At 40.3% G+C, this 26522-nt stretch overlaps 1 protein-coding gene across 3 annotated transcripts in view; it reads right to left on the reverse strand.

The window, feature by feature from the left end:
* Nucleotides 1-26522, reverse strand: part of HHLA2 (HHLA2 member of B7 family) — a 150565-nt gene that overhangs the window by 19217 nt on the left and 104826 nt on the right. For all 3 annotated transcript variants that reach the window (XM_082625666.1, XM_082625664.1, XM_082625665.1), the window contains exon 3: nt 1239-1322. In XM_082625666.1, coding sequence (XP_082481792.1) covers nt 1239-1296 — 58 coding nt within the window. In that variant the 5' untranslated portion in view covers nt 1297-1322. The remainder of the gene's footprint in view (nt 1-1238; nt 1323-26522) is intronic.

A 26522-nucleotide genomic window follows, 5' to 3' on the forward strand; every position in this document is an offset into this window, starting at 1 on the left:
CCAAAAGGGGAAATGAAGTGATTCATTTATTTTGGCTTTAAGACAACTCTCAGGATATACTATGAGTCCATCAAAATATAGTTAAGGAATATTATTCTGGATATAAATGTAGAGGTCCAATCCTCCTAATATATATAAGTTTGTATATGTGCGTGTATATATATATATATATATATATATATTTATATATATTTTTTACTGTCAACTTCAGAAGGTGATTTTAAAAAGCAAATGGGGGCTTCCCCGGTGGCGCAGTGGTTGAGAGTCTGCCTGCCGATGCAGGGGACATGGGTTCGTGCCCCGGTCTGGGAAGATCCCACATGCCGCGGAGCGGCTAGGCCCGTGAGCCATGGCTGCTGAGCCTGCGCGTCTGGAGCCTGTGTTCCGCAATGGGAGAGGCCACAACAGTGAGAGGCCCGCATACCGCAAAAAATAAAGAAAAATAAATAAATAAATAAATAAATTAAATAAAGCAAATGGACTCATCACAATCAGGTTTTTGCAAAGAAAATCTACTTACCCATTTCATAATCATTGAAGGCAGTATCCAGATTTTTTAACCAATTCACAAAACATTTTAAGTAGATCATATGCCCTATCTATGAATTCTGTGATATTTGCACTGGAAAGGACCTTATCTTATGGACAATGGACTAAACTCCTTTGACCTTGGTCAAAGCCACCCAAGATGGGATAATCAGGTGTTCATACAGCCTTGTCACAAAGTCTTTTTTCCTTTGCCCCCTCCTCTGAGGCTCTTTCCACTCTGCCATGTCCCACTTTGCCTTAGAGAGATTTAGTCTATCTCTGTACAAAGGGCTAGAGGAATGTGGCATCAAGCTGAGAAGAAAGACATGGAAAGGTGGGAAAGAAAAGGAGTGTTTTTGTCGAGCTCCCTAATTGCTCTACTAAACACCTCTAATATTTCATTGGATAATTTAAAATGCCTGCCACAGGGCCTAGCAAAGCTGATAATGCCTTTTGTCAAGTGTCAAGTAAGTACCAAGCTTACACTTAAAAAAAAACCCAAATCAACCAATCAATCAAACTTGCCTTTCTAGTGATTTTATATTTGGTAGCAGATAACAGATTAGAAAGAACCTTAGAGTAGATAGAAGAAAAGTTAGAATAGTTGACAAGCTATGGCTACAGAGGAAACAGCCCCCTTGCCTTGTGGCTCATGTTCCTATCTAATGATACAAACAACTGACACTTGGGTGTATTATAAAGGTGCTTACCTTGAGATCCACATAGAGATGGTACAAGAATGAAGAAGAAAGACAGAGCTGCCTTCATGTCATGTGGAGGTCATATTAGTTATACTATCAAAGAGAAGCAAAATATACAAGTTACAGATTTTAAGTACAAACAGGAATTGGAAAAGAAAGAATTAAAGTGTCTGCCTATAGGAGATTCATTAAATTAACTACGGTACATTCACACAAATAATTCTTCTGCAACCATTAAACATAATACTGTAAAATATGGTTCAATGGCATCAAAAGAAGCTCTTAATGTTACAGGAGAAAAATCAGATTACAATGCTACTTTTAAGAAGCATAGTCCCTTTTTAAAAGCACACACATTTCTGCACATAGGAGGCTGATATGACATATCACTAAATTTACAGAAGGATGTTAACTCTGAAGAACAGGTTTCACATCTAAAGCAGTACCTGTTATATAATAGGTGCTGAAAAATGGCTATTGAATGAATAAAGATTTGGTATATGTTAAATAGTGGTTCTCTGGATAATAGTTTTTGTTGGTTATTTTTAAAGCTTTCTACAGTGGACATGTATTGCTTTTATAGGAAATATACTAAAAATAAATTCAATTGAATATTAAATGTCAATGGTGTTAACTATCGTGTTATTTATAATCACACATTAAAAAAACAGCAAAATAAAACCTGAAAACATATTCTTAAGTCCAATAATTGTGCAAATTATGAAGCAGCCATTAAAATAATGGTTTACAAACAGCACTTTGAAAACTAAAAAAAGTGATAAAGTATAGATGGCAAAATGCATACACACATGATATAAATTCAAGTAAGTAAATAGAACTGATTTTCTCTAGTGATGGGATTATAGATAATTTTTAAAACCTCTAAAAGAAAATTTTGAAGAAATCATTTGGGAGCTCTACTATTACAAAGTTGTACTCAATCTGCTGTAGGATATGAGATGCAAGAATGATTAAAACTATTCTAAAAAATAAAGTTAGATTCCTTTATAATATCCTATAAAAATGAAACCTGGTAAATTAATAATTTATAGTTTCATTTTTACATTTTAAATACTAAAATAAAATAAATGAATATACAGCCTTGGAAAAGGGCCTTTTTAACATGGCTATACTTTTCTATATCAGGTATGTCTACATAAAAATGGGAAAAGCAGGGAATTCCCTGGCGGTCTAGTGGTTGGGACTCGGTGCTTTCACTGCCAAGGGTGCAGGTTTGATCCCTGGTTGGGGAACTAGGATCCTGCAAGCTGTGTGGAGCAGCCAAAAACAAAACAAAAAAAACCTTTAAAAAACTGGAAAAGCAACAAAAACATATTAAAATACAAATAAATAGGGAAAACATTTTCCATATGTCAAAATTATCACTCTAATAGTTTCCATCTTTCTCAGAGCAATAAGCTAAAATGTTTGGCAAGTGGCCAAATGGCAGTGTAGGAAGACCCTAGGTTCATCTCCTCCTACAGGCCCATCAAAATTACATTTACGGAGCAACTATTGATGATAAAGACCTGAAGACTACCAGAAAAGATCTTCTGCAACTAAAGATATAAGGAAGAAACCACAAAGAGGGTATAGGAGGGACAGAGATGTGGTATGGTCATGACCCACACCCTTGGGTGGGTGATCCACAAACAAGAGGATAATTACAATTGCAGAGCTTCTCTCCAAGGAGTGAAGGGTCTGAGCCCCACATCAACCTCACCAGCCAAGTATCCTGCACTGGGAAGATGAACCCCCAAAATGTTGACTTTGAAGGCCAGTAGGGCTTACATTCGGGAGAGCCAGATGGCTGTGGGAAATAGAGACTCCACTGTTAAAGGGTGCACACAAAATCTCACATACTCTGGGACCCAGGGCATTAGCAGTAATTTGAAAGGAGCCTAGGTCAGATTCACCTGCTGGTCTTTAGGAGCTTCCCAGAGAGGCAGGAGGCAATTGGAACACACCCTGGGGACACAGACACTGGTGGCAGCCATTTTGGGGAGGTCATTCTACTGTGAGGACACTAATGCTGGCAAGTGCCATTCTGGAATTCTCCCTCTAGTTTATTAGTGACGGGACCTGCCCTCACCCACCAGCCTGTCAGCTCCAGTGTGGGGGCAACTCAGCCCTGCCCACCAGCAGGCCTGCTACCTCAAGACCTCCTGAGGCCTCAGCAGCCCCAGGACACAGCCCTGCCCAACAGAGGACCCAGGACACAACCCCACCCAATATACACCAGCAGTAGGCCTGGGAGTCCTGAGACCCCAAAGCTAGCCATTGGGACCCTGCCCCACCCACCAGCAGGCCAAACACCAACTCTGAGACCTTCAGGTCCCTGTAACCAGAGGCCCCAGGACACAGCTGTACTCTCAGTGGACCAGTATTAGCCCTGGGACCCCTGGGCTCCCACCCTGCCCACCAGATGATCAATAACAGCTCTAGGACACCCAGGCCCTGTAGCCAGAGAACCTGGGACTTGGCTTGGCCCACCAATGATCCATAATTAAACCCTGCACAGCCCACCAGAGAACCAGCATCATCTCCAGGATCCCTAGCCTGGCAGACAGAGACTGCAGGACACAATTTGGCCCAGCACTGAGCCAGCATTAGCCCTGGATCCCCTAGGTCATGGACCAACCCACCAGCAGGCGGACACCAGCCCCATGACCACTGCAGCCCCACAGCCTTCTGTATCAGGATTCAGCCCACAAACCAGCAGGATGGCATCAGCTCTGGAACCCCTGGGGCTCCTGCCCCACCTACCAGCAGGCCAATACCAGCTCTGGGACACCTTGGGCCATGTAGCCAGAAACACCAGGAACTGACTCTACCCACCAGTTGACAGGCTCTATTCCCAGGACACCCTGGCCCCAGGACTCACCCACCAGCAGGAAGACACCTGCTCTGGACACCCCTGGACCCCAGTCATGCTGACCAGCTGGCCAACACCAGCTACAAGACACCTTGGACCCTTCAGTCAGCCTCCCCAGGATCCAGCTGCACTCAGCAGTAGGCCAATACCAGCTTTGGGACAACATAGAGCCCATATCCAGCAGTGTCAGAAAACTGGTCATGCCCACCAGTAGGCTGACACTATATCTGGGACCCCTGGCTGAGCAACCACCCACCCACAACCCAGCTCTGCTCAGCAGTGGGCTACAACTAGCCCCAGGGACCCCTGGGGCTCTGCAGCCAGCCACCACATGATGTGGGCCCGCCCACCAGTGGCTGGCAGTCCCTACACAGCACAAGGCCTGGCAACCAGCAGGACCAAGGGCCAGCCACACCTACCAGACCACCCACAGTAGTCAGCCCACCACAATAGAAGGGCACATGCAGCCCACAAGGGAGAACCACTAGAGCATACAGCTCTGGTGACCAGAGGGGACAGCACTGATGGGACACACAGGATGCCTCCCATAAAAGGCCATATCTCCAAAGTCAGGAAACATAACCTACCAAATACATAGAAATAAAAATGGCAAATTAAGGCAGCAAAGGAGTATGTTCTGAACAAAGGAACAAGATAAAACCCCAGAAGAAAACCAAGTGAAGTGGAGGTAAGAAATCCACCCAATAAAGAATTCAAGGGAATGATTATAAAGATGCTCAAAGAACTTGGGAGAAGAATGGATGAAGAGAGTGAAAAGTCAGAAGTTTTTGACAAAGAGTTAGAAGATATAAAAAGGAACCAAATAGAGATGAAGAATACAATAATGGAAATGAAAAATACACTAGAAGGAGTCAATAGTAGATTAGATGATACAGAGAAACAGGTCACTGAACTGGAAAATGGTAGTGGAAATCACTGAAGGAAAAAACAGAGTAAAAAGAAATGAGGGCAGTCTAAGAGACATCTGGGATATCACATGCACTAATATTCACATTATAGGGGTACCAAAAAGAGAAGAGAGAGAGAAAGGGACAGAGAACATATTTGAAGACATAATAGCTAAAAACTTCCCTAACCTGGGAAAGGAAACAGACATCCAGATCCAGGAAGCACAGAGAGTCCCAAACAGGATCAACGCAAAGAAGAACATACCTAGACATACTGCAATTAAAGTAGTAAAATTTAGGGCTTCCCTGGTGGCTCAGTGGTTGAGAGTCCGCCTGCCGATGCAGGGGACATGGGTTTGTGCCCCAGTCTGGGAAGATCCCACATGCCGTGGAGCGGCTAGGCCCGTGAGCCATGGCTGCTGAGCCTGCACATCTGGAGCCTGTGCTCCGCAATGGGAGAGGCCACAACAGTGAGAGGCCCTTGTACCACAAAAAAAAAAAAAAAGAAAAAGAAAAAAAAGAAAAAGTGGTAAAATTTAAAGATAAAGAATATTAAAAGCAGTGAGTGAAAAGCAACAAGTGATGTACAAGGGAGCTCCCATAAGGCTATCAGCTGACTTTTCAGCCAAAACTCTGCAGGCCAGAAGGGAGTGGCGTGATATATTTAAAGTGATGAAAAGGAAAAATCTACAACTAAGAATACTCAACCAGGGAAGGCTATCATTCAGATCTGAAGCAGAGAGCAAAAGTTTTACAGACAAACAAAGGCAAAGGTGCTCAGCTGCACAAAACCAACTTTATAAGAATTGTTAAAGGGACTTCACCAAGCAGAAAGAAAAGGTCATGTATGAACATTACAAAAGGAAAAATCTCAAAAAGGCAAGTAAACAGTAAAGGTAGTAAATCAACTACATATAAAGCTAGGAGGAAGACTAAAAGACAAAAGTAGTAAAATTATATCCACAATGAATAGTTAAGGGATACACAAAATAAAATATGTAAAATATTATGCTAAAACAGTAAACATGGAGGAGGGAATAAAAATGCAAGGTTGTTACAGTTGTTAAAATGTGTTCAGGGCTTCCCTGGTGGTGCAGTGGTTAAGAATCCGCCTGCCAATGCTGGGGACATGGGCTCGAGCTCTGGTCCAGGAAGATCCCACATGCCGTGGAGCAACTGAGCCTGTGTGCCACAACTACTGAGCCTGCGTGCTGTAACTACTGAAGCCTGCGTGCCTAGAGCCTGTGCTCCACAACAAGAGAAGCCACCGCAATGAGAAGCCTGCGCACCACCAGGAAGAGTAGCCCCCGCTCGCTGCAACTAGAGAAAGCCCACGTGCAGCAACAAAGACCCAATGCAGCCAAGAAATTAATTAATCTAAAAAAAGAAAAAAAAATTTTAAATTTGTATGGAGACCCAATGCAGCCAAAAACAAATAAATAAATTTATATTTAAAAAAGTGTTCAAACTTAAGAGATCAGCAACTTTAAATAATCATGGATACATATATAAGTTGTTATATATAAACCTCATGATAACCACAAACCAAAAATCTATAATGTATAAACACACACAAAAGGGAAAGGAATCCAAACATAAGACTAATGATAGTCATCAAATAACAAAGGACAAGAGCAAAAGAAGAAAGGAACCAAAAACAACACCAAAACAATTACAAAATGGCAATAAGAACATACATATCAACAATTACTTTAAATGTAAATGGACTAAATGCTCCAGTCAAAATACATAGAGTAGCTGAATGGATATAAAAATAAGACCTGTATATATGCTGCCTACAAGAGAATCACTTCAGATCTAAAGACACACACAGACCAAAAGTGAGGGGGTGGAAAAAGTATTCCATGCAAATGAAAATCAAATAAAGCAGGGTAGCAATACTTCTATCAGGCAAAATAGACTTTAAAATAAAGATTGTTACAAGAGACAAAGAAGGATATTACATAGTGATCAAGGGATCAATCCAAGAAGATATAACAACTGTAAATATATATGTACCAACACAGGAACATCTAAACAGATAAAGGAAATATTAACAGACATAAAGAGAAAAACTGACAGTAATATAACAGTAGGAGATTTTAACACCCCACTTACTTCAATGCATAGATCATTCAGACAGACAATCAATAAGAAAACATATTAGACCAAATGAACTTAAGATATATATATAGAGAGAACATTATGTCCAAAAGCAGCAGATTATACAGATTTTTCAAGTTCAAATGGAACATTATCCAGGATAGATCACATGCTAGGACACAAAACAAGATTCAGTAAATTTTGAAAAATTGAAATCATATCAAGAATCTTTTCTTACCACAATGCTATGAGACTAGAAATCAACTACAAGAAAAAAAAACTGCAAAAGCAAACATGTGGAGGCTAAACAATATGCTGCTAAACAACCAACGGATCACTGAAGAAATCAAGGAGGAAATTTAAAAAATACCTGGAGACAAATGAAAATGAAAAACCAGGGATCCAAAGTCTACTGGACACAGCAAAAGCAGTTAAAAGAGGAAGTTTATAGTGATACGAGCCTACATCAGGAAACAAGAAAAATCTCAAATAAACAATCTAACCTTACTCCTAAAGCAACTAGAGAAAGAACAAAGAAAATTCAAATTTAGTAGAAGGAAAGAAATCATAAAGATTGGAATAGAAATAAATGAAATAGACTAAAAAAAACTATGGAAAAGATCAGTGAAACTAAGAGCTGGTTCTTTGAAAAGATAAACAAAATTGATAAACCTTTAGCCAGACTCATCAAGAAAAAAAAGAGAGGGCCCAAATCATTAAAAACAGATATGAAAGAGAAGATATAACCAATACCACAGAAACACAAAGGATCATAAAAGACTACTGTGGACAACTAAATGCCAATAAAATGGACAACCTAGAAGAAATGAACAAATTCCTAGAAATGTACAATCTTCCAAGACTGAACCAGGAAGAAATAGAAAATATGAACACACCTATTGCCAGTAATAAAATTTAATCAGTAATTTAAAAACTCCCAAAAAACAAAAGTCCAGGATCAGATAGCTTCACAGGTGAATTCAACCAAACATTTAGAGAAGAGTTAACACCTATCCTTCTCAAATTATTCCAAAAAACTGCAGAGGAACAAATGCTTCTAAACTTTTTCTATGAGGCCAGCATCACCCTGATACCAAAACCAGTCACAGATATCACAATAAAGGAGATTACAGGCCAATATCACTGGTGAACATACTTGCAAAAATCCTCAACAAAATATTAGCAAACCAAATCTAACAATACACTAAAAGGATCAGGCACCATGATCAATGGGATTTATCCCAGGGATGCAAGGATTTTTCAATATCCACAAATCAATGTGATATACCATTTTAATAATTTGAAGAATAAAAACTATATGGTCATCTCAATAGATGCAGAAAAAGCTTTTGACAAAATTCAAAATCCATTTATGATAAAAACTCTCCAGAAAGTGAGCATAAAGGGAACATACTTCAACACAATAAAAGTAATATATGACAAGCCCACAGTTAACATCATACTCAACAGTGAAAAGCTGAAAGCATTTCCTTTAAGATCAGAATGCCCACTCTCACCACTTTTATTCAACATAGTATTGGAAATTACAGCCACATCAATCAGCCAAGACAAAGAAATCAAAGAAATCCAAACTGGAAAGGAAGAAGTAAAACTGTCACTGTTTGCTGATGACCTGATACTATACATAGAAATCCTAAAGATGCAACCAGAAAACTACTAAAGCTCATCAATGAATTTGGCAAAGTTGCTGGATACAAAATTAATATTCAGAAATCTGTTGAATTTCTATACACTAACAATGAACTATCAGAAAGATAAATTAAGGAAACAATCCCATTTACCAGTACATCAAAACAATAAAATACTCAGGAACAAACCTACCCAGGGAGGTAAAAGACCTGTACTTGGAAAATTATAAGACACTGATGAAAGAAATTGAAGATGACATAAACAGATAGAAGGATATACTGTGTTCATGGATTGGAAGAATATTGTTAAAATGACCATACCACCCAAGGCAATCCATAGATTCAATGCAATCCCTGTCAAAATACTGAGGACATTTTTCACAGAACTAGAACACATAATTTTAAAATTTGTATGGAAACACAAAAGACCCTGACTAGCCAAAACACTCTTGAGGAAGAAGAACAGAGCTGGAGACATCATGCTCCCTGACTTCAGACCATACTACAAAGCTTCAGTCATCAAAACAGTATGGTACTGGCACAAAATCAGACACATAGATCAATGGAACAGACAGAGAGCACAGAAACAAACCTACACACTTATGGTCAATTAATCAATGACAAAGAAGGAAAGGATAAACAATGAAGAAAAGACAGAATCTTTAATAAGTGGTGTTGGGAAAACTAGACAGCTACATGTAAAGGAATGAAATTAGAATATTCTCTAATGCCATATACAAAAATAAACTCAAAATGGATTAAAGACCTAAATGTAAGATCAGAAATCATAAAACTTATAGAAGAAGAAATAGGCAGAACACTCTGACATAAATCATAGCAATATGTTTTTGGATCTGTCTCTGAAAGCAAAGGAAATAAATGCAAAAATAAACATATGGGACCTAATTAAACTTAAAAATTTTTGCACAGCAAAGGAAAGCATCAACAAAATGAAAAGACAACCTACCAAATGGGAGAAAGTATTTGCAAGTGATATGACAGATAAATGGATAATATCCAAAATGTATAAACAGCATATACAACTTCAACATCAAAAAAACAAACAACCCAATTAACAAGTGGGCAGAAGAACTGAATAGACACTTTTCCAAAGAGAAAATGCAGATGGCCAAAAGGGACATGAAAAGATGTTCATCATTGCTAATCATCAGGGACATGCAAATCAAAGCCACAATGAGCTATCACCTCACATCTGTCAGAATGGCTATCATCAAAAAGAACACAAATAACAAATGTAGGTGGGGATGTGGAGAAAAGGGAACTCTCCTACACTGTTGGTGGGAATGTAGATTGGTACAGCCTCTGTGAAAACAGTATGGAGATTTCTCAAAAAACTAAAAATAAAACTACCATATGACCCATTGATTCCACTCCTGGGTATATATCTGAAAAAAACAAAAACATTAATTTGAAAAGATGCATGTACCCCAGTGTTCATAGCAGTATTATTTACAGTTGCCAAGATATGGGAGCAACCTAAGTGGCAATCAATAGATGAATGGATAAAGAAGATGTGGTATATATATACAATGAAATACCACTCAGCCACAAAAAAGAATAAAATTTTGCCATTTTCAACAACATGGTTTGACCTGGAGGGTATAATGCTAAGTGAAATAAGTCAGACAAAGAGAGATAAATACTGTATGGTATCACTTTATGTGGAATCTTAAAAATAAAACAAACTACTGAATATAACAAAAAAGAAACATACTCACAGATATAGAGAACAAACTAGTGGTTACCAGTGGAGAGAGGGAAGGGGTGAGGGGCAAGATAGAGCTTGGGGATTAAGAGGAACAAACTACTATGTATAAAATAAATAAGCTACAAGGATATATTGTACAACACGGTGAATAGAGCTAGTATTTTATAACAACTATAAATGGAGCAGAACCTTTAAAAATGTGAATCACCTGAAAGTTATATAATATTGTACATCAACCATACCTCAATTTAAAAAAGAATTAAAAAAAAGACAACAAATAACAAGTGTTGGCAAAGATGTGGAGAAAAGGGAACCTTGTGCACTGTTGGTGGGAATGGAAACTGACGTAGCCACTGTGAAAAACAGTATGAAGATTCCTTAAAAAATTAAGAGTACAACTATCATATGATCCAGAAATTCCACTGCTGGGTATTTATCTGAAGAAAATGAAAACACCAAAGACTTCCCTGGTGGCGCAGTGGATGACACTCCGTGCTCCCAATGCAGGGGGTCCAGGTTTGATCCCTGGTCAGGAAACTAGATCCCACATGCATGCCGCAACTAAGAGTTCTCATGCCACAACTAAGGAGCCCACGAGCTGCAACTAAGGACCCTGCCTTCTGCAACTACAACCTGGTACAACTAACTAAATAACTAAATAAAAAGAAAATGAAAACATCACTTAGAAAAGATATATGGACCCCTATGTTTATTGCAACATTATTTACAACAGTCAATAGGCAAACAACATAAGTGCCCATCAATAGATGAATGGATAAAGAAGTTTTGATATACATATACAGTGGAATATTATTCAGCCATAAAAAGGATGAAATCTTGCCATCTGTGGCAACATGGATGGAACTAGAGGGTATTTTCCTAATGGAAATAAGTCTGACAGAGAAATACAGATACTGTATGATTTCCCTCATATGTGGAATCTAAAAATCAAAACAAATGAACATAACAAAATAGCATGAGTTATAGACACAGAGAACAAACAGGTTGTTGCCACAGGTGAAGGAAGTAGGGGGAAGAAAAGACATGCGTGAGGGAGATTAAAAGGTACACACTTCCTATTGCAAAATAATTGAGTCATGGTATGAAATGTACAGTGTGGGGGAAACAGTACATAATTATGTAATATCTTTGTAATGTGGCAGATCATAACTAGACTTCCCATGGTGGTTATTTTTAAATAAATAGAAATATTAAATCACTCTCGTGTAATAGGAACCAACATAGTATTAAAATAATGTAACATAAAACAAAAATAAAATAAAGTGCTTGGCAAAGTAAAAACTTGTAAAAGAGTAGTAGTTATGAAAATAAGACCTTTATATTTTTTCCTATAGTTGTATTTGCTTGTATAATATATGCAAAGATATATATCACAAGGCTTATCTCTTGAATAGTAAGATTAAAAGTAATCATTAAATTCATTTTCTACTATGAATATATGTAAATATATAATAATGCATTTTACCTTAATAGGCTATTAAAAAACAATTTAAGATTTAATCAATCTCTTTCAAGCAAAAATTAACTCCATCTTGTTTAATGTAACTCTGGAGCATTCCATTTCCACTTTTGTACCACAGGTTCAACTTCCCATTCTCCATGATGACTGCAATATTTTCTACCTTTTCTTGAAATTTCCAATATCCCCTTTTCCCATCCTCCTTTTAGCTAATGTTCTTGATTCATTAATTCATTAAAATTAACTAGGGATGCTCCCTCACCCCCCTACCACCAATTTAACCAACCCATTAACACCTGTCCACTCTTTCTGCCTCCCCTTCTCCTCTTACCCAAATCCAAATCCTTCACTTTTGCTCTGCATCGCACATCATTTTTTATATTCAAGAAATCTGTCCCTGTAATTACATCCCTTCTCTACTCTATGATTAGGTTCTTTCTCTCTACTAGATCCATCCCATGAGCAACATACTTCAATTTGTCCCATCTTTTTTTTTTTTTCTGTATGCGAGCCTCTCACTGTTGTGGCCTATCCCATTGCGGAGCACAGGCTCCGGACGCGCAGGCTCCGGACGCGCAGGCTCAGCGGCCATGGCTCACGGGCCCAGGCGCTCCGTGGCATGTGGGATCTTCCCGGACCGGGGCATGAACCCGTGTCCCCTGCATCGGCAGGCGGACTCTCAACCACTGCGCCACCAGGGAAGCCCTGTCCCATCTTAAGAACATAAGAGGAACTTCTCTGGTGGTCCAGTGGTTAAGAATCTGCCTTCCAATGCAGGGCACACGGGTTTGATCCCTGGTCAGGGAACTGAGATTCCACATGCTATGGGGCAACTAAGCCCACGTGTCACAACTGCTAAGCCTGCGCGCTCTGGCACCTGTGTGCCACAACTAGAGAGGAGCCCACGAGCCGCAACAAAAGATCCCACATGTCGCAACAAAGATCCCATGTGCCACAACTAAGACCCAATACAGCCAAATAAATAAATAAATAAATAAATAAATATTAAAAAAAAAAAGAACATGAGAAAATACAGCATTCTCCTCTGACTCTGGGTTAACTATATACCTATTTCTCAGGTCTATTAACTTCGTGAAATAATTGTCTAAATAGCCACCCCCATTTCCCCCTTACAATTTCCCCCCAGTCCACTCCAGGCCCCTGCTTACATGACATGTCATAAACTACCCTTTGTTAGTATCACCAAGAAGTTCTATGTTGCCAAAAATGGTGGATACAATTCGTCCTTATCTTATTCAATCTCACAGCAGCATTCAACATAATTGGCTCTTATCCTTTTTATGGAGGATTCTTCTCTTTGTTTCTGGGCCACGACATTCTTCTAGTTTTTCCTTCCTCATTGCTGCTCCTCCTTAGTCCTTTACTGGACCTCCTCCTTTGCTTGCCCTATTTATGTGAAAGTATAGAAAGTTCTCAGGACTTATACTTTCATGGTACTCTCTCCCTAGATAAGCCTGTTACTGAACTCAGGTCCGGCTGCTTGATGCTTGAAAATCAATACCTGAGAGAAACCCAAGTGTTGATAGAAAGGAAAGCTGCTTTTAATCAGAAAGCCAGCAATCTGGTAAGAAGGCCGTCTCATGTCCTCCCAAAACCAACTCTGAAGATTCTGCTTGGCCGTGAAAATTTTTAAAGGGAAAAAGGGAAGTAATTTCAGTGAATCATTGAGATAGGGGGTCAGAGTCGTCACCATCCCTGACTGTGTACAGGCTTGTGTGCAGGCTTTTCGACTTCTTGTAATCTTTCTTTAGATGCTGCCTTGTTCACAAGATTACTGAAGGGGAAGCTAAGGAAGAGATCTGGTCATCTGTTAATTACTTATCCTTCATTTCTACTTCTTTGATCTACGGAAAGAACCAACAGGTTAGGCAAGGTATTGTGTGATCCAAAGACTTGATAGGTGTGCTTGGGCCGGAGATGAGCAGAGCACGGGGGTGTCTGGTTTAAGATTAGTTACAATATAGCTCTGCTAAAGTGACAAGACAAAGGTGTTTCCTGCTAAGTGTGGTTTCCTGCAAAGAGCTGCTTACAAATCCCTGTATTCCATGGCTCTGAATGACATCTGTACACCAAGGATTCTTAAATTTATCTGCTGAGTCAAGGTTATATATTCAATTGCCCATTTGACCTGTTCATTTAGATGCCTTAAAGGCGTCACACAACAAACATGAGCCCTTGATTTATACCTCATTCCCTTTACCATCGTTCTCCACCCTGAACAAGACCATAAAAATTACCCTATTTCTCCTCCAGTCTTTATCTCAATATCCTCCATGCTGTTTAGTCCAGAAACTTAGAAATCAACCTTGATTCTTCCTTTCCCTCATGTCCCATATCTAATCCATTAACCGGTTTTTTGTTAATGGATTAACAAAACTCCATTATTTGTGCACTTCTCTCCAACTCTACCATTACCATTCTACTCCAAAGCCACCATCATCTTGTACCTGGATATCGAAAATAGTTATCTGGATGCATACCACTCTTCTACCCTTGCTTCCTTATAATCCACTGTCAACACAGCATCCGAGGTTATACCTTAAAAATATAAATGAGTCTACAACAGCCTCCTAATTAAATCCCTTCAGAGACTTCCAGCCACACTCGGATCGAATTCTTAACCCTAGCCTACCAAGCTTTGGATGGATAATACCCTGACTCCTGGTCCTGCCCGCCTCTCCAGCCTCTCCCATAACAGCCCACAGCATACATTCCAAAAGGCTTGTGAACACAAGTGCTCCAATTCAAGGGTCAGCATGAGCTGAAAATTAGGCCCCTGAAAACTAGTTAATTCATGTCTTTTGGATAAAATGAGAAATTACAGTAACCCGTTTATCAGCTAAGATAAAGTATTATGAATAAAAAAACAGACTCAACCTCTTCTACACAAATGCTTGATTTAGCGCTTTTGAAATAATTTCAGCATTCAGCTAAGTGAGGCAGTTAATGAGTATTTGGCCCTATTTTTATGCCTAAGTTTTATTTTTAGACATTTATTTTCTTCCCTAAAAGCAGCAGAAATCTTCCACCTTGGATTAAACTGAAACTACCCAAGTTGCAATCAGTACCCTTTACAAAAGGGCTCAAATGTTAGAAATTGTCTTGTTCTGGTACATTTTGGCTGGGTTCCAGATGTGGGGGAGAAAGGCAAAGAGAAGCAGCCTCTGTAATGAAACATGGCAAAAAGAAATCCAGATGCTGAGACTAACCAGACAGAAGAAAACGTTGAGGCCATTCTACAACATAAAATAAAGAGAACAGAACAGCTACTCCTATACTCATCTTAATAGCTACAGACCACACTGACTGAGGCCATCAGCACTAACTGGGACAATGACAAACTTCACTTGTGTTCAGGTCAGATTCTCTAGCCTGCACATTAGTAACATTCAAGACTAGTCCTGGCCTCATAACTGCTGGCCTAGATATGACCGGCTGCACAGAGAAGGTCAATTTTCTTGTTCAATAAACAAGAATGTTTCACATCACTTGAATCATGCCGGTTCACGTTATGAATTCCTTCAGGAAAAGTGGCTTCCACGGTGCTCCTTTCTCCTCTGCATTGTTTTTAAATTCAGTGCCTCTCCACAGTGCTCAGGGCACCGAGTCAATTTGTGAAAGAAGTCATAACAAAGGAAAACTCTCTGTAGCATCCTAGGGATTTCTCCTCAGCCTCCACTTAAATTTTAATAGGATTGACTTTGTTTAGATAGAAAAAAGAACAAAAGAACAATTTTAGGATTACCTTCTCCTTACTTAAAAAAATCTCCTCTTGCTTTACGATTAAAATCCTCCACTTGAGGATTCATATATTGCGTCGAAATTTTGAATCTCTAGAGGTACTGTCTTCGCTTCAAGCTCATTTTGGGGGTGGGGTGCGGGTGTAGGGAGTAGCTCTTGGTTTGTTTGGAACCCAGGTTAAAAGTATGGGCTAACACATTTGGGGGGAGGTGAAAAGGTGCAGCTACAGAGTGGCAAGAGTGAAGGAAAAGTGGAGTGAAACAAGAAAGGAAGAAAGGCAGATGTTAGGTAGTGGTTGCCCTGCTGGCCATAGCTTTAGAACACAGAACCACTTGCTCAGTCACAGGGGACGCTCTCCAGGCATCCTCTGCAGGAACACAGAACCTCAGAACAATCCATCAGAGGAAGAGAACAAAAGGAACTTATCTATAGGTTTTCTCCACTGGTCAAAGTTTACCCCATGGGGCTTTAACTCTCATGTTCTTCCTGGTTGCATACCTGGCCCCTCAGGACAGCCACTAAGGAAGCCAGATGTCATGTCTCCCAGGATGACGCTTTGAATCTGGAAATATGGGGCAAGGGAAACTGCAGCCTCTGGGAGTCTCCTTGGGTCATGTCTGGATCCTGTAGCTGTTGCAGCTTCCACTGTGCAGGGTACAATGGAGGACACGCTGACGTTGGCCTCCCCAGGGGAGGCAGAGTCAGCTGCTGAGGTTTGGAAACGTGGCAGTGGCACTGGGGAAGGAGCTGCCTTTGTCCAACCAGTTAAAAGCCCAGGAAACAGGTGAGGCCAAGAAAATCTAGGGAGCCTCATAAATTGGGCCGAATAAAAGTAGCTATTTCAAAAATGCCACGTATTTAATAGTTGATAGTTTGTGTGTTAGCAGACCACTGATCACCTGTTCAGATCCCCTGCAGTCACTTTTATCCATTCATTTTCAAGCACACATTGCTCAGTTAGTGCTACCTGTTCACATCACTGTAGCCTTTTTCAGAGGCTTGTCCTTAGGTGATGGAACCTATGGTTCTGGCAGTTACACTCCTTCCCTACTCTGTGCCCCAGTGGTGGCTTCAAGTCAAGAGACATTCTGTGGTCCAGAGCCCCACCACGGAAATGAGATTGAGACTTCACCTAAAGCCCCATCCTTTCTTAGCTTCTATCTCTGCCCCATCCTGCTTCCCACACTTCCTTACGGTTTTCTTCCTTATGGGACAAGCTTCATTCTTGTCCACAAACCCCCATCTCCAAAGGGGTTGGTCTCCTAGAAGTGGAGCCCTAGACAAAGCACACGTAAAGGAAACTACATTACATAGAAGGGACCAGGGCACTTACTAGCCTTCAAGGACCATTTTCCAGTTCAGACTTCTATCATGAAATATTTCTTCTTGCCAAAAGTATAGATTACATAATCCTCCTCAATAGCACTCTATATGAGAAAGAATATAGCTGGACAGAGTGGAGGGTTTTTTTCTGTTTTGTTTTTTGTTTTGTTTTAGCAAGAAGGCTGCAAAGCCAAGATGACAGACAAAAAAAAAAAAAAAAATGCCAGGGTTAACAAGGCAGACAGCAGGTGTTCTGCCAATCACATAAAGGTAGTAAGTAATTGAACAAGACTGCATTAAGTGAGGTGAGTTTGGAACATGTGCAGATGTAAGTCCAAGGACTTCCTGGAAACAGTCACCTCTCCCTCTTTAACAGACACCGGTAGATGCCCATGGCACATCAAATGCCTCCGGGAAGCCTGCTGGCTGTGCCTGTCTACTTCTACTCCCTTCTGTTCAGAATGTGTGTTATCATCATTAAATAATTCAACTATCTATTATGTTAATTGATTAAATGGGAGGACAAGACAAACTTGGTGTTTCTCCAACAACTAAGTTAAATAAGATGAATGCTTTGGAGAAGCTAAATAAAAGCACAAAAAAGGAGGGAAGAAAATTTAGCTATTTATATTAGGTGTGGGAGAAACAATAGTAAAAGACTGAAAGCAAATTGTAAAGCTCTAGAAGGAGTTGAATTCTTTTTAACAATCTAAATGCCAAGCTCCCTGGGCACTTTTAAGAAACAAAAACTGGAAATACTGGATGGTGAGTTATTGATTTAGTCTGTGTAAAAAAGATAATATAGAAAATCATACAGTGGCCCCATACCCAGAACAAGGCCTTGGTGCCCTCCTCTCAAAAAATTAGAAAATGAATAGACAGCTGTGTATTTTAAGTTTAAAAACATTTAAAATACATAATTTGGAGATATATATATATATATATATATATATATATATTTTTTTTTTTTTTTTTTCAGTACGCGGGCCTCTCACTGTTGTGGCCTCTCCCGTTGCGGAGCACAGGCTCCGGACGCGCAGGCTCAGTGGCCATGGCTCATGGGCCCAGCCGCTCCGCGGCATGTGGGATCTTCCCGGACCGGGGCACGAACCCGCATCCCCTGCATTGGCAGGCGGACTCTCAACCACTGCGCCACCAGGGAAGCCCACCTCACTTTTTCTTAACCAGACCAACTACTAGGGTTGATTGTGTCCAACGGAAGGATTTCAGCTAAATAATGAAAGCCCTAAAAGGGTACTCTGCATTCTCACCACAGATAGTGTGAGACAATGTTTCTGTATTACGGTGGGCCAGCAACAATACCTGGAGGTCAAAGAATCTGGGCTAGACTGCAATAGAAGGCTTCCTTCCTAACGTTGGTTTAGGTTTATCACCTAATTCTGATATCAGAATCCCATCCTGTGATGGTCACAGTTGTTGCGTTTAAATACCTTATTGTATGGTAAGTGATATATTCAGTATTCCTCAGAATGAGATTAACCATTCTAACTCAATCCCTGTGTCATCCTTTCAAATACAGAAGTAAATAACTCCTCTTTGTATCTACATATCAGGGTGTTTTAGGGTTGAGTGACCTGTAGCGAAATATCAGAATCAAGGATTTAGTGTGAAGAATAGGCAAAATGCAATCGTTACAAGACTTATTCGTAGCTGCTATGTTACCAATGCTGTTGCCCCAGAACCATACCCCTGCTCCTCCCTCCAGGTAAACCTACAGAAAACCACAACTAACCATACTCTCTAGCTGTGTTCATAGCACAGGAATAAGAGAGTCTAACTACAAGAAAACTGGTGCAAGCTGGTTGAGCTTCAAAAGTGGGATGAAGGTCCCCCTGCAGCTCATTATCATCTCACTGTTATAGTAAGATCTCTGCCTGTCCGCACCAAGATGGTTCGACCTGCTTCCTACCCAGATGCTAGAGGACCATACAAGGGCAGAAAAGAGATGGCACCCCAGTTCCAGGAAGAATCCAGCCTATTCCCAGAAAACCAATGCATATGCCTTCCCTTCATTAGCCTTGCCCTTAAAATCTTGCCTTAATTGTCCCCCAGGTGAGCAGTGATTTATGAACTAAGTCCCTGCTTCTCCATTCTCTGGCCATTGAATAAAGCTTGTGCTGCTTCAATCTCTGATTCAGTTTTGTTTTTTGGCTGCATGAACCTGAGCAGAAAAAGAACCTTCCCCACTGAGGCAGGGGGCCTCGGCCAGCCTAGGGCCCAAGCAGGGGTCTATATGACCTCATTCGGCAACACTTAGAGTATTCATTAAGTGATGATTTACAATGGACTGCTTTCTGGCAGGTACATGTGCCTATGTAGACCTGAATTAGTGGCTTTCAGTCCTTAGAATTTAAAACTGTAGCTAACCCAAAGAATAAACCAGAAGAAAAGAAAGACTGCTGGCCTAGCTCTGTGTGCACAGCTCAGTGGGTCACTGCCAAAGTAGTGGTTATCAGGTTGGCTTTGTACCAGCGAGCTTTCTGTACAGCTCAGAGTCAATCTTGCCAAACAACTTCTGTTTGTAAAGCTCTATTGCTTCAGCCCTATCTTTTACTCAGAATCCATTTCTAAATTAAAGTCAGAAAATGTTAAAGTTCTGAGAAACAAGAGAAAGTGAAATACCTCAAATTTATCCTGACCTTCTAGGATACAGGACTAGATCTTTTCTTGTATGGAACCCCAGTCATCCATCAAGCCTACCATCTTTTCTGTCATTAAAAACATACAACTTGGGGCTTCCTTGGTGGTGCAGTGGTTGAGAATCCGCCCGCCAATGCAGGGGACACGGCTTCGATCCCTGGTTCAGGAAGATCCCACATGCCGCGAAGCAACTAAGCCCGTGCGCCACAATTACTGAGCCTGCGCTCTTGAGCCCACAAGCCACAATTACTGAGCCCGTGCGCCTAGAGCCCATGCTCCGCAACAAGAGAAGCCGCCACAATGAGAAGCCCGCGCACTACAACGAAGAGTATCCCCAGCTCACCACAACTAGAGAAAGCCTGCACGCAGCAATGAAAACCCAACTCAGCCAAAAAAATATAAATAAAATAAATTTATTTTAAAGACAAACAAACAAGCAAACAACAACAACAAAAAACCACACAATTTGAACAGCTCCTACAGATCACAGGACTGTAAGTCAGATAGTCCCTAATCTCAAAAAGCTCAGTCTGGTACCAAAAAATAGATGGATTATATAAACAAATAAATCAGAATGCACAGATACAGGCAGCACTAAGGACTCCCACCAGGTGCTATGGAAGCACAGAGGAAAAATACTGGAGCTTAAGAGGGGACGGGATGTTAAAGAAAGCTTCCTGAAGCATCGGTTCCGAAAGATAAGGAGAAACTGACCTGTAAGGAAGAGAAGAGGGAAGTGGATGAGGGAAGATAGTCTAGACAGACAGTAGAACAAAGATGCAGCTAAAAGAGAGAACATAAAAAAACAAGCAGGCAACTTGGAAGAGAAAATGCTGGAAAGGTGTTCAAGGGTTCAATCATGACCATTTTTGTAATCGATACTAAGGAAATGGAAAGCTAATGATGAAGTCAGGTTTGTTTTTTAGAAAATGAGTAAAAGGAGCCAGCTTGTAAGCATCAATACATAGATGTGACAGAAAACCATTTAAAAGCAAACTTAACAGTGTGAAATAGATAAAGTGAAAAGGACACTGTGATAGCCACTGGTACCATTTCCTTCCTTTCTTGCTAACCAAACTCCTTCGCCCTCCACCCAGCCTTGTGCAGGGTATGACCACCTCTAGCTAAAAGGAGAACTGAGAAGGGGTTCAGAAAATGTAAATGAGATGACCATGACTCTTGTGGGATAGAAGTCCTCTTCATTTGGGAAAGGAGAAACTGGGGTGCTGAACACTGTGAAGAGCTGGGCCTGCGTCAGGGGTGCAAACCAGTCAGAACTTCCCAACTTTCTTGCAAACTGAGAGTCTGGCAGCTAACCATATTTATCCCACTCTTGAGTACTGAACCAATTATATGTCTGTATGTCCACCTTTTCCTCCTCCTAACTCTGAGACTAAAGAAGTAGGAAAGTGTGGCCAGCCTCCTGTACTGCTTTGTATCCAAAATTAACTACTAAAATCAAACTGAAAAAACAAACATTTTGATACTATTTTGGACAATGGAAAATAAACAGAGGTCTGTTGGTAGGATTTCTATGGAATCCTTGTAACAGGGATAGATGCAAGAGCAGAACTTAATGGCAAACCCCTTCCCTCTACTTTCTGAGCACTGTTTTGATTCCTGGAGCTGTAGCAGCCATCCTACAGATGTGAGGAAACAAGTATGAGGATTACAAAGTCAAAAACATAAGAATAATAGAGCAGAAAGATGGAAAGAATCTGGGTTTTTAATAATATTTTTGAGTCCCTATATCTGCCTCTTATGGATTTTATATCTTTAGACTTCCTGTTAAGTTTAAATTGCTGTTAGTTGGGTCTTCAAATGTCTCCAAACATTCCAAAGTGACACAAAATAAAAATAAGTCTTTTACCTGAGGAAAAGCTGCTGATACAGGAAGTAGGCTCCATTTTTGTCTACATAAATAAAAGAAAAAAATAATCTCTTTTCCCACTACAACAAAATACTGAAAGAAGTTGTATCATGTTGTACCAGAGTAAAGTTAGAGACATGCATTCAGAGTAAAGTTAGAGACATGCATTTTCTTGCTAATGGTGAAAAACCGCTTTTAATCTTGAAGCTAAAATAAACATTAGTTACGAGTCAACGGAAGTTTGTAATGTGCCTTATGTTTTTTATAGGGAGGGATTTCTAAAAACAAAACCACACTAACCTTAAAATTCCTATTTCTTTCTAGTGTAAGCATTAAAAGGAAAATACCGATTCTCAGCTGAAGCTTTACCTTGCAAATAATGGAAGTTTTCTATTATACAACTAGAAAAGAGTTTGCCTAGCTGTTTTACTCTCTAGGGTTCCTGCTTCTCTTTCTTTCAAAGAAAAAAAAGAGTAAATAATTGTTTCAAGGAGCCTTTAAAAATAAGGTTATATAGCAGTAAAGTAACTTAGTATATAACTAGGACATGAACATTTGTAGAAAGAATAAATTGGACATGTCATGACATCATCATGTGTACTTCAACACTGTAAGTTTAGTGTTGAGTCTGTAGAGCTAAGACTAAAGAAGGGACAATATAAAAGCTTTAAGTTGGTCTTTTGACCTTTCAAACGCAGGGTATATGTGTTTGACGCATCTGTGCACATGAATATATTGGTCTCCTCACAGACCAAGCTGACCAGATAATACAATGACTGAGGCAGGTCCAGATATTGAATGATGCCTGTGACAATTCCTAATAAGAGAATTGCAATAAAAGCTCCTAGGTTTTGAAGAAAGGCTTTACTCCCTTTAGCAAGGGATATTTCTTTCAGAAATTGTGTCTAGGAGGATCAGATAACACAGAGTTTATGAAGAAGATACTCGAGTTTTAGATTCTACAGATCAGAGATCCAATATCTACAACAAAAGAAAAAACAAAGTTGAGCGCACCTTCCAGCATTCCATCAAGCTCTGAAAGAACAAATAAATTCCACACGCAGATTGCTTACATGCCCATGGAGCCTACCACGCTGCTGTTTCATCCTCAACCAGAACTTATGGCCTCAAAGGGGGTTCCTCTAACAAGCTGTTGAGTACCAAGGATGGTTTTGCAGAGTAATAGCTGCCACCACCTGTAAATAAGCTCTGTAGGACTAGAGCCCCTGGTGGGTAACCCTGAAGGACAAGGGAGTAGGGGAAACCTCCAGTTCAGTAGGACGTTGAGTAGCGTGTAATGTAGTTTTGGCTAAATGAAGAAGAGGCCTTAAGCCAGGCTCTGTACCACTTTTTTGGACTTTTTTGGGCAACGTTTATCAATGAAGCTGTTAGCCTTCTAACATAGTGGAATGGCCTATAAGAACTTAGCTCTGCTATCTTACAGAGCATCTTCTTCCACCTTGGAAGCTACGTGACATAGCTACTTGGCAGACTACTGGTTAGGTTCCGAACCGTGTGCTAAATAAGGCACTGCCTCCCCATGGTTACAAGATGTGGATCTAAGAACCACAGAGTGAAGAGGGACTGGTGTGTCTAACAAGTATAACTGATAAACCCGCTCTCATGACTTTTATTCACTGTCCCTTTAGTGTCCATTCATCCTTTCTTTTAGTACTTAAGGGAAGAATGCTTTTATCATGGGACACAGCGTGGTTCTTCTGAACTGGAAGTAAAACTGGTCATTTGGGTTCCTCATGCCAGGGGAAATGGCAGAAAAGTGGGAAACTGTCTTGCCTGGGGCGATTGACCACGACTAATAAGGGGACTTGCAATTACTGCTGTACAACTAGGAGGAATATGATAGGAACTTAGTGGATCCCTTCCATTTGTTTTTGTTCTTTTTTTTTGTTTTTGATGTTCTGTGGAAGAAGTTAATGGGAGACTATTTCTGTTTTATAGGCAAGAGCACCAAGAACTAAAACAGCTCAAGAATCAAGGTTCAGGTTACCCTGCTGGGGAAACAGCTGAGGGATGGGCCCAAGGTAAGATCACAGAATGGGCAATAGGAAAAGGAAGGCATAAATGTCAGCTCTGGCTTAGGGGTAAGTGGCAGAAAGAATGACTATAGCCTGTGCCATGACTTAGAATAAAACGTCTTCTTTTATATCTATATTGTATGAGAGTGTTTTGGTGGTGGTAAAGTATTTCTTTTGGACCATAGACAGAAGCAGAATTTGAGGGGGAATATTATCTAAAGCAGAGCTACTCAGAGTGGGGGATCTGCAGGGTGGTGCCAGTCAGTGAACTGTTTATTACTGGTTCATAATATAAGTATAGGAATAGAGGATAAGTATTTAACATTACTCTGTCAAATTGGTATCAAAATCTCTATGCTTATTGTATGTAATAATAAAAACAAATCGAGGCTTGCATTTTATGTTTTGAATTTCATTTTTCTAGCAATCCATTTTTATTACATCTTCCCTAAGAATTTGTCCATGACAGATTAGAAACAAAACTTTCCTGTTCCTTTAACTACAGATAACTGAGAAGCACTGATTTTAATGAGCATTGGCTTTGTCAAGTCTATTATTACTCCTGGATGCAGCAGCTGTGTAGGGAAAAAAGTCTGGTTCACAGAATTTTAGTTAGTAAGTAGTGAGAAGGAGCGGCAATAGATATGGTCCCAGATACAACTCAGAAGGTTGAGGTAAGGTAGTTGGGAATTAGGATCATACTTAGAGAGAACAATGAGGCCAAGGAATGTTACTCAGTGTGTCTGTAGGCATGGGGAGAGAGGGAGGGCAAGGGTGGTGGTAGATCCATAGAAGGGCTAGGGTCTGGAGAAAGATTAGAGGGGACAGAAGTGAGACCAGGAGGAATTACCAGAAGAGAGGTTTGACAAAGAGGTGAGTAGATGAGAGAATTTATATTTCTCAAAGAAGGTGATAGCTAATCTTTGGAGAGTAAGGACCAGAATCCAATGCAAGGAGAAGCACAATCATCATTCCACAGTGAATCATGCTGGGCCTGGATCTCACTGCCTGAACAGATGGGGACATGGGCAAAGACGACTCACTTTAAAAAATCTTCCTAGTAGCATTGGTTGGTATCTCCCTCTCTCTGCCTGAATTTGCCAGTGTCTTTATTGAACTCAGGCACCCCTGTAGGAGAATTTCTAGCTATAGAAACAAACAGAACTGAGCAGAGGCTGACCTACCAGGAAACAACATATGGACAGCAGTTACAATGAGAATCACCACCTGAGTCAAGTATGATGTGCCGGGCAGCATTTCTGGCACGAGCTCCATCTCTTCCATGGTTCACACTTCTGTCAGGCAGACCTGCCAGGGTTCCAGATTCCACAAGGTGACCTCATTCTTGGGATCCCATAGCATCAATTCCTTCCATCATAGAAGTAACTTCCTACTGTTTCCTGAGTTCCTCACTCTCTTCTATTTGATTTCCCTACTCCTCTATCACCTGGTTTCCTGCATCAAATTCTCTCTGTTGTAAATACTTGAAGTGGATGCTATTTTCCCAGAAAGACTATCTGTGGGTCAGCTAGTTTACTCACACTAGTCCCTGTGGGACTATAATTAACACATTTTTCTCTGAGTATATACTAGAAATGTCTATCCTTGACAACTTTGGGAATCCCTACGTCAGCTCTTTGACCTCTTTTATAAAGGCTACCTAGAGTAGGAAAGCCAAATGGTAACTATTTGCATGCCCCGTACCTTCAAAACAGTTGATCAAAAGCAATACCACATCCTAGGATATTTTCAAAGTCTTGAAAGATGTACCTATGGATAGTCATACCTTATTCACATCCAGTGCCCTGGTTTAGCTATTGAAAACACTGATGACAATTGAAGATTTTTTTTAATATATCAAAAAAGTAAAAACAAACAAGCAAACAAAAACTAGTCTATAAAGCCTGGATCATCAATTTAATTCCTAAAAATTCCATGTTTGATTTGAGCTAAAGATTTCTGGTTGTCTATTTCCTGAGCCCTGATTACTACACTGGCTTTGGATCTCTGAGCACATCCACCTGGGCTGCAATCACTTGCCTTCACTGTGATTCTTAACTCTGCTGTGTTTAGGGATCCCATTTTCACTGCATCTTCTCTGTAGTCCTGGCCTACGAAAAGAGTTGGCAATGTGCATTTTTACAGGACTCTGCAGCCTGGCTCAGCAGTCTGTCTCTTGTAGGAAAGAAGATTTTTCTGACCTCCAACAGCAGAACAAAATGAGAGGTAGATGGGCCAGACACATACAGATATATCCAAACTAATGGGTTTTTTTTTTTTTTTTTTTTAGTTTTTGCAGACTTTGAGAGCAAGGGAAACCCCAGAATGATAGAGGAGAAGGAATTCAATGTCACCTAGTGTAGGACAGTACTAAGCAATGGTTTGCACTTACCAGGCCATCACACTTGAAATTAAAGCTGGCTGCCTACTAAAGCTGCTCACTGAATACCTGGTGAGCACTACTGCAATGATTTCAGCAAATCTGAATTTCTGAAATTTCCTCTGAAAATGTTTTCTTCACTGTCTCCTCTAAGGCGTGTGTGTGCTGAACTTAAATTACTTTGTGTTACTTAGAGAACAATAATGAAAAGAGACATAAAGGGTTGGGCCATGTAGAACTGCCAGATAAAATATAAGACCTCCAGTGAAATTTGAATTCAGATAAACAACTAATAATATTTTAGTACAAGTATGTCCTAGGCAATACTTGGGACATATGCACATGAAAACAAATCACTTATTGGTTATCTGGAATTCAGATTTAACAGATAGTCTTGTTTTTTGGTTTGCTAACTCTGGCAACTCTGCAGTGGGGGCAGTTGGCATTAGCTTCTTTTCATAAAAGATGACTTAGCTGCATTTAGCAGAGCCTATGAAGAAGTGGTTAAGAACTAAGG

This window comes from Mesoplodon mirus, assembly GCF_964341445.2.
Source record: "Mesoplodon mirus genome assembly, chromosome: 6".
Lineage (NCBI taxonomy): Eukaryota > Metazoa > Chordata > Mammalia > Artiodactyla > Ziphiidae > Mesoplodon > Mesoplodon mirus.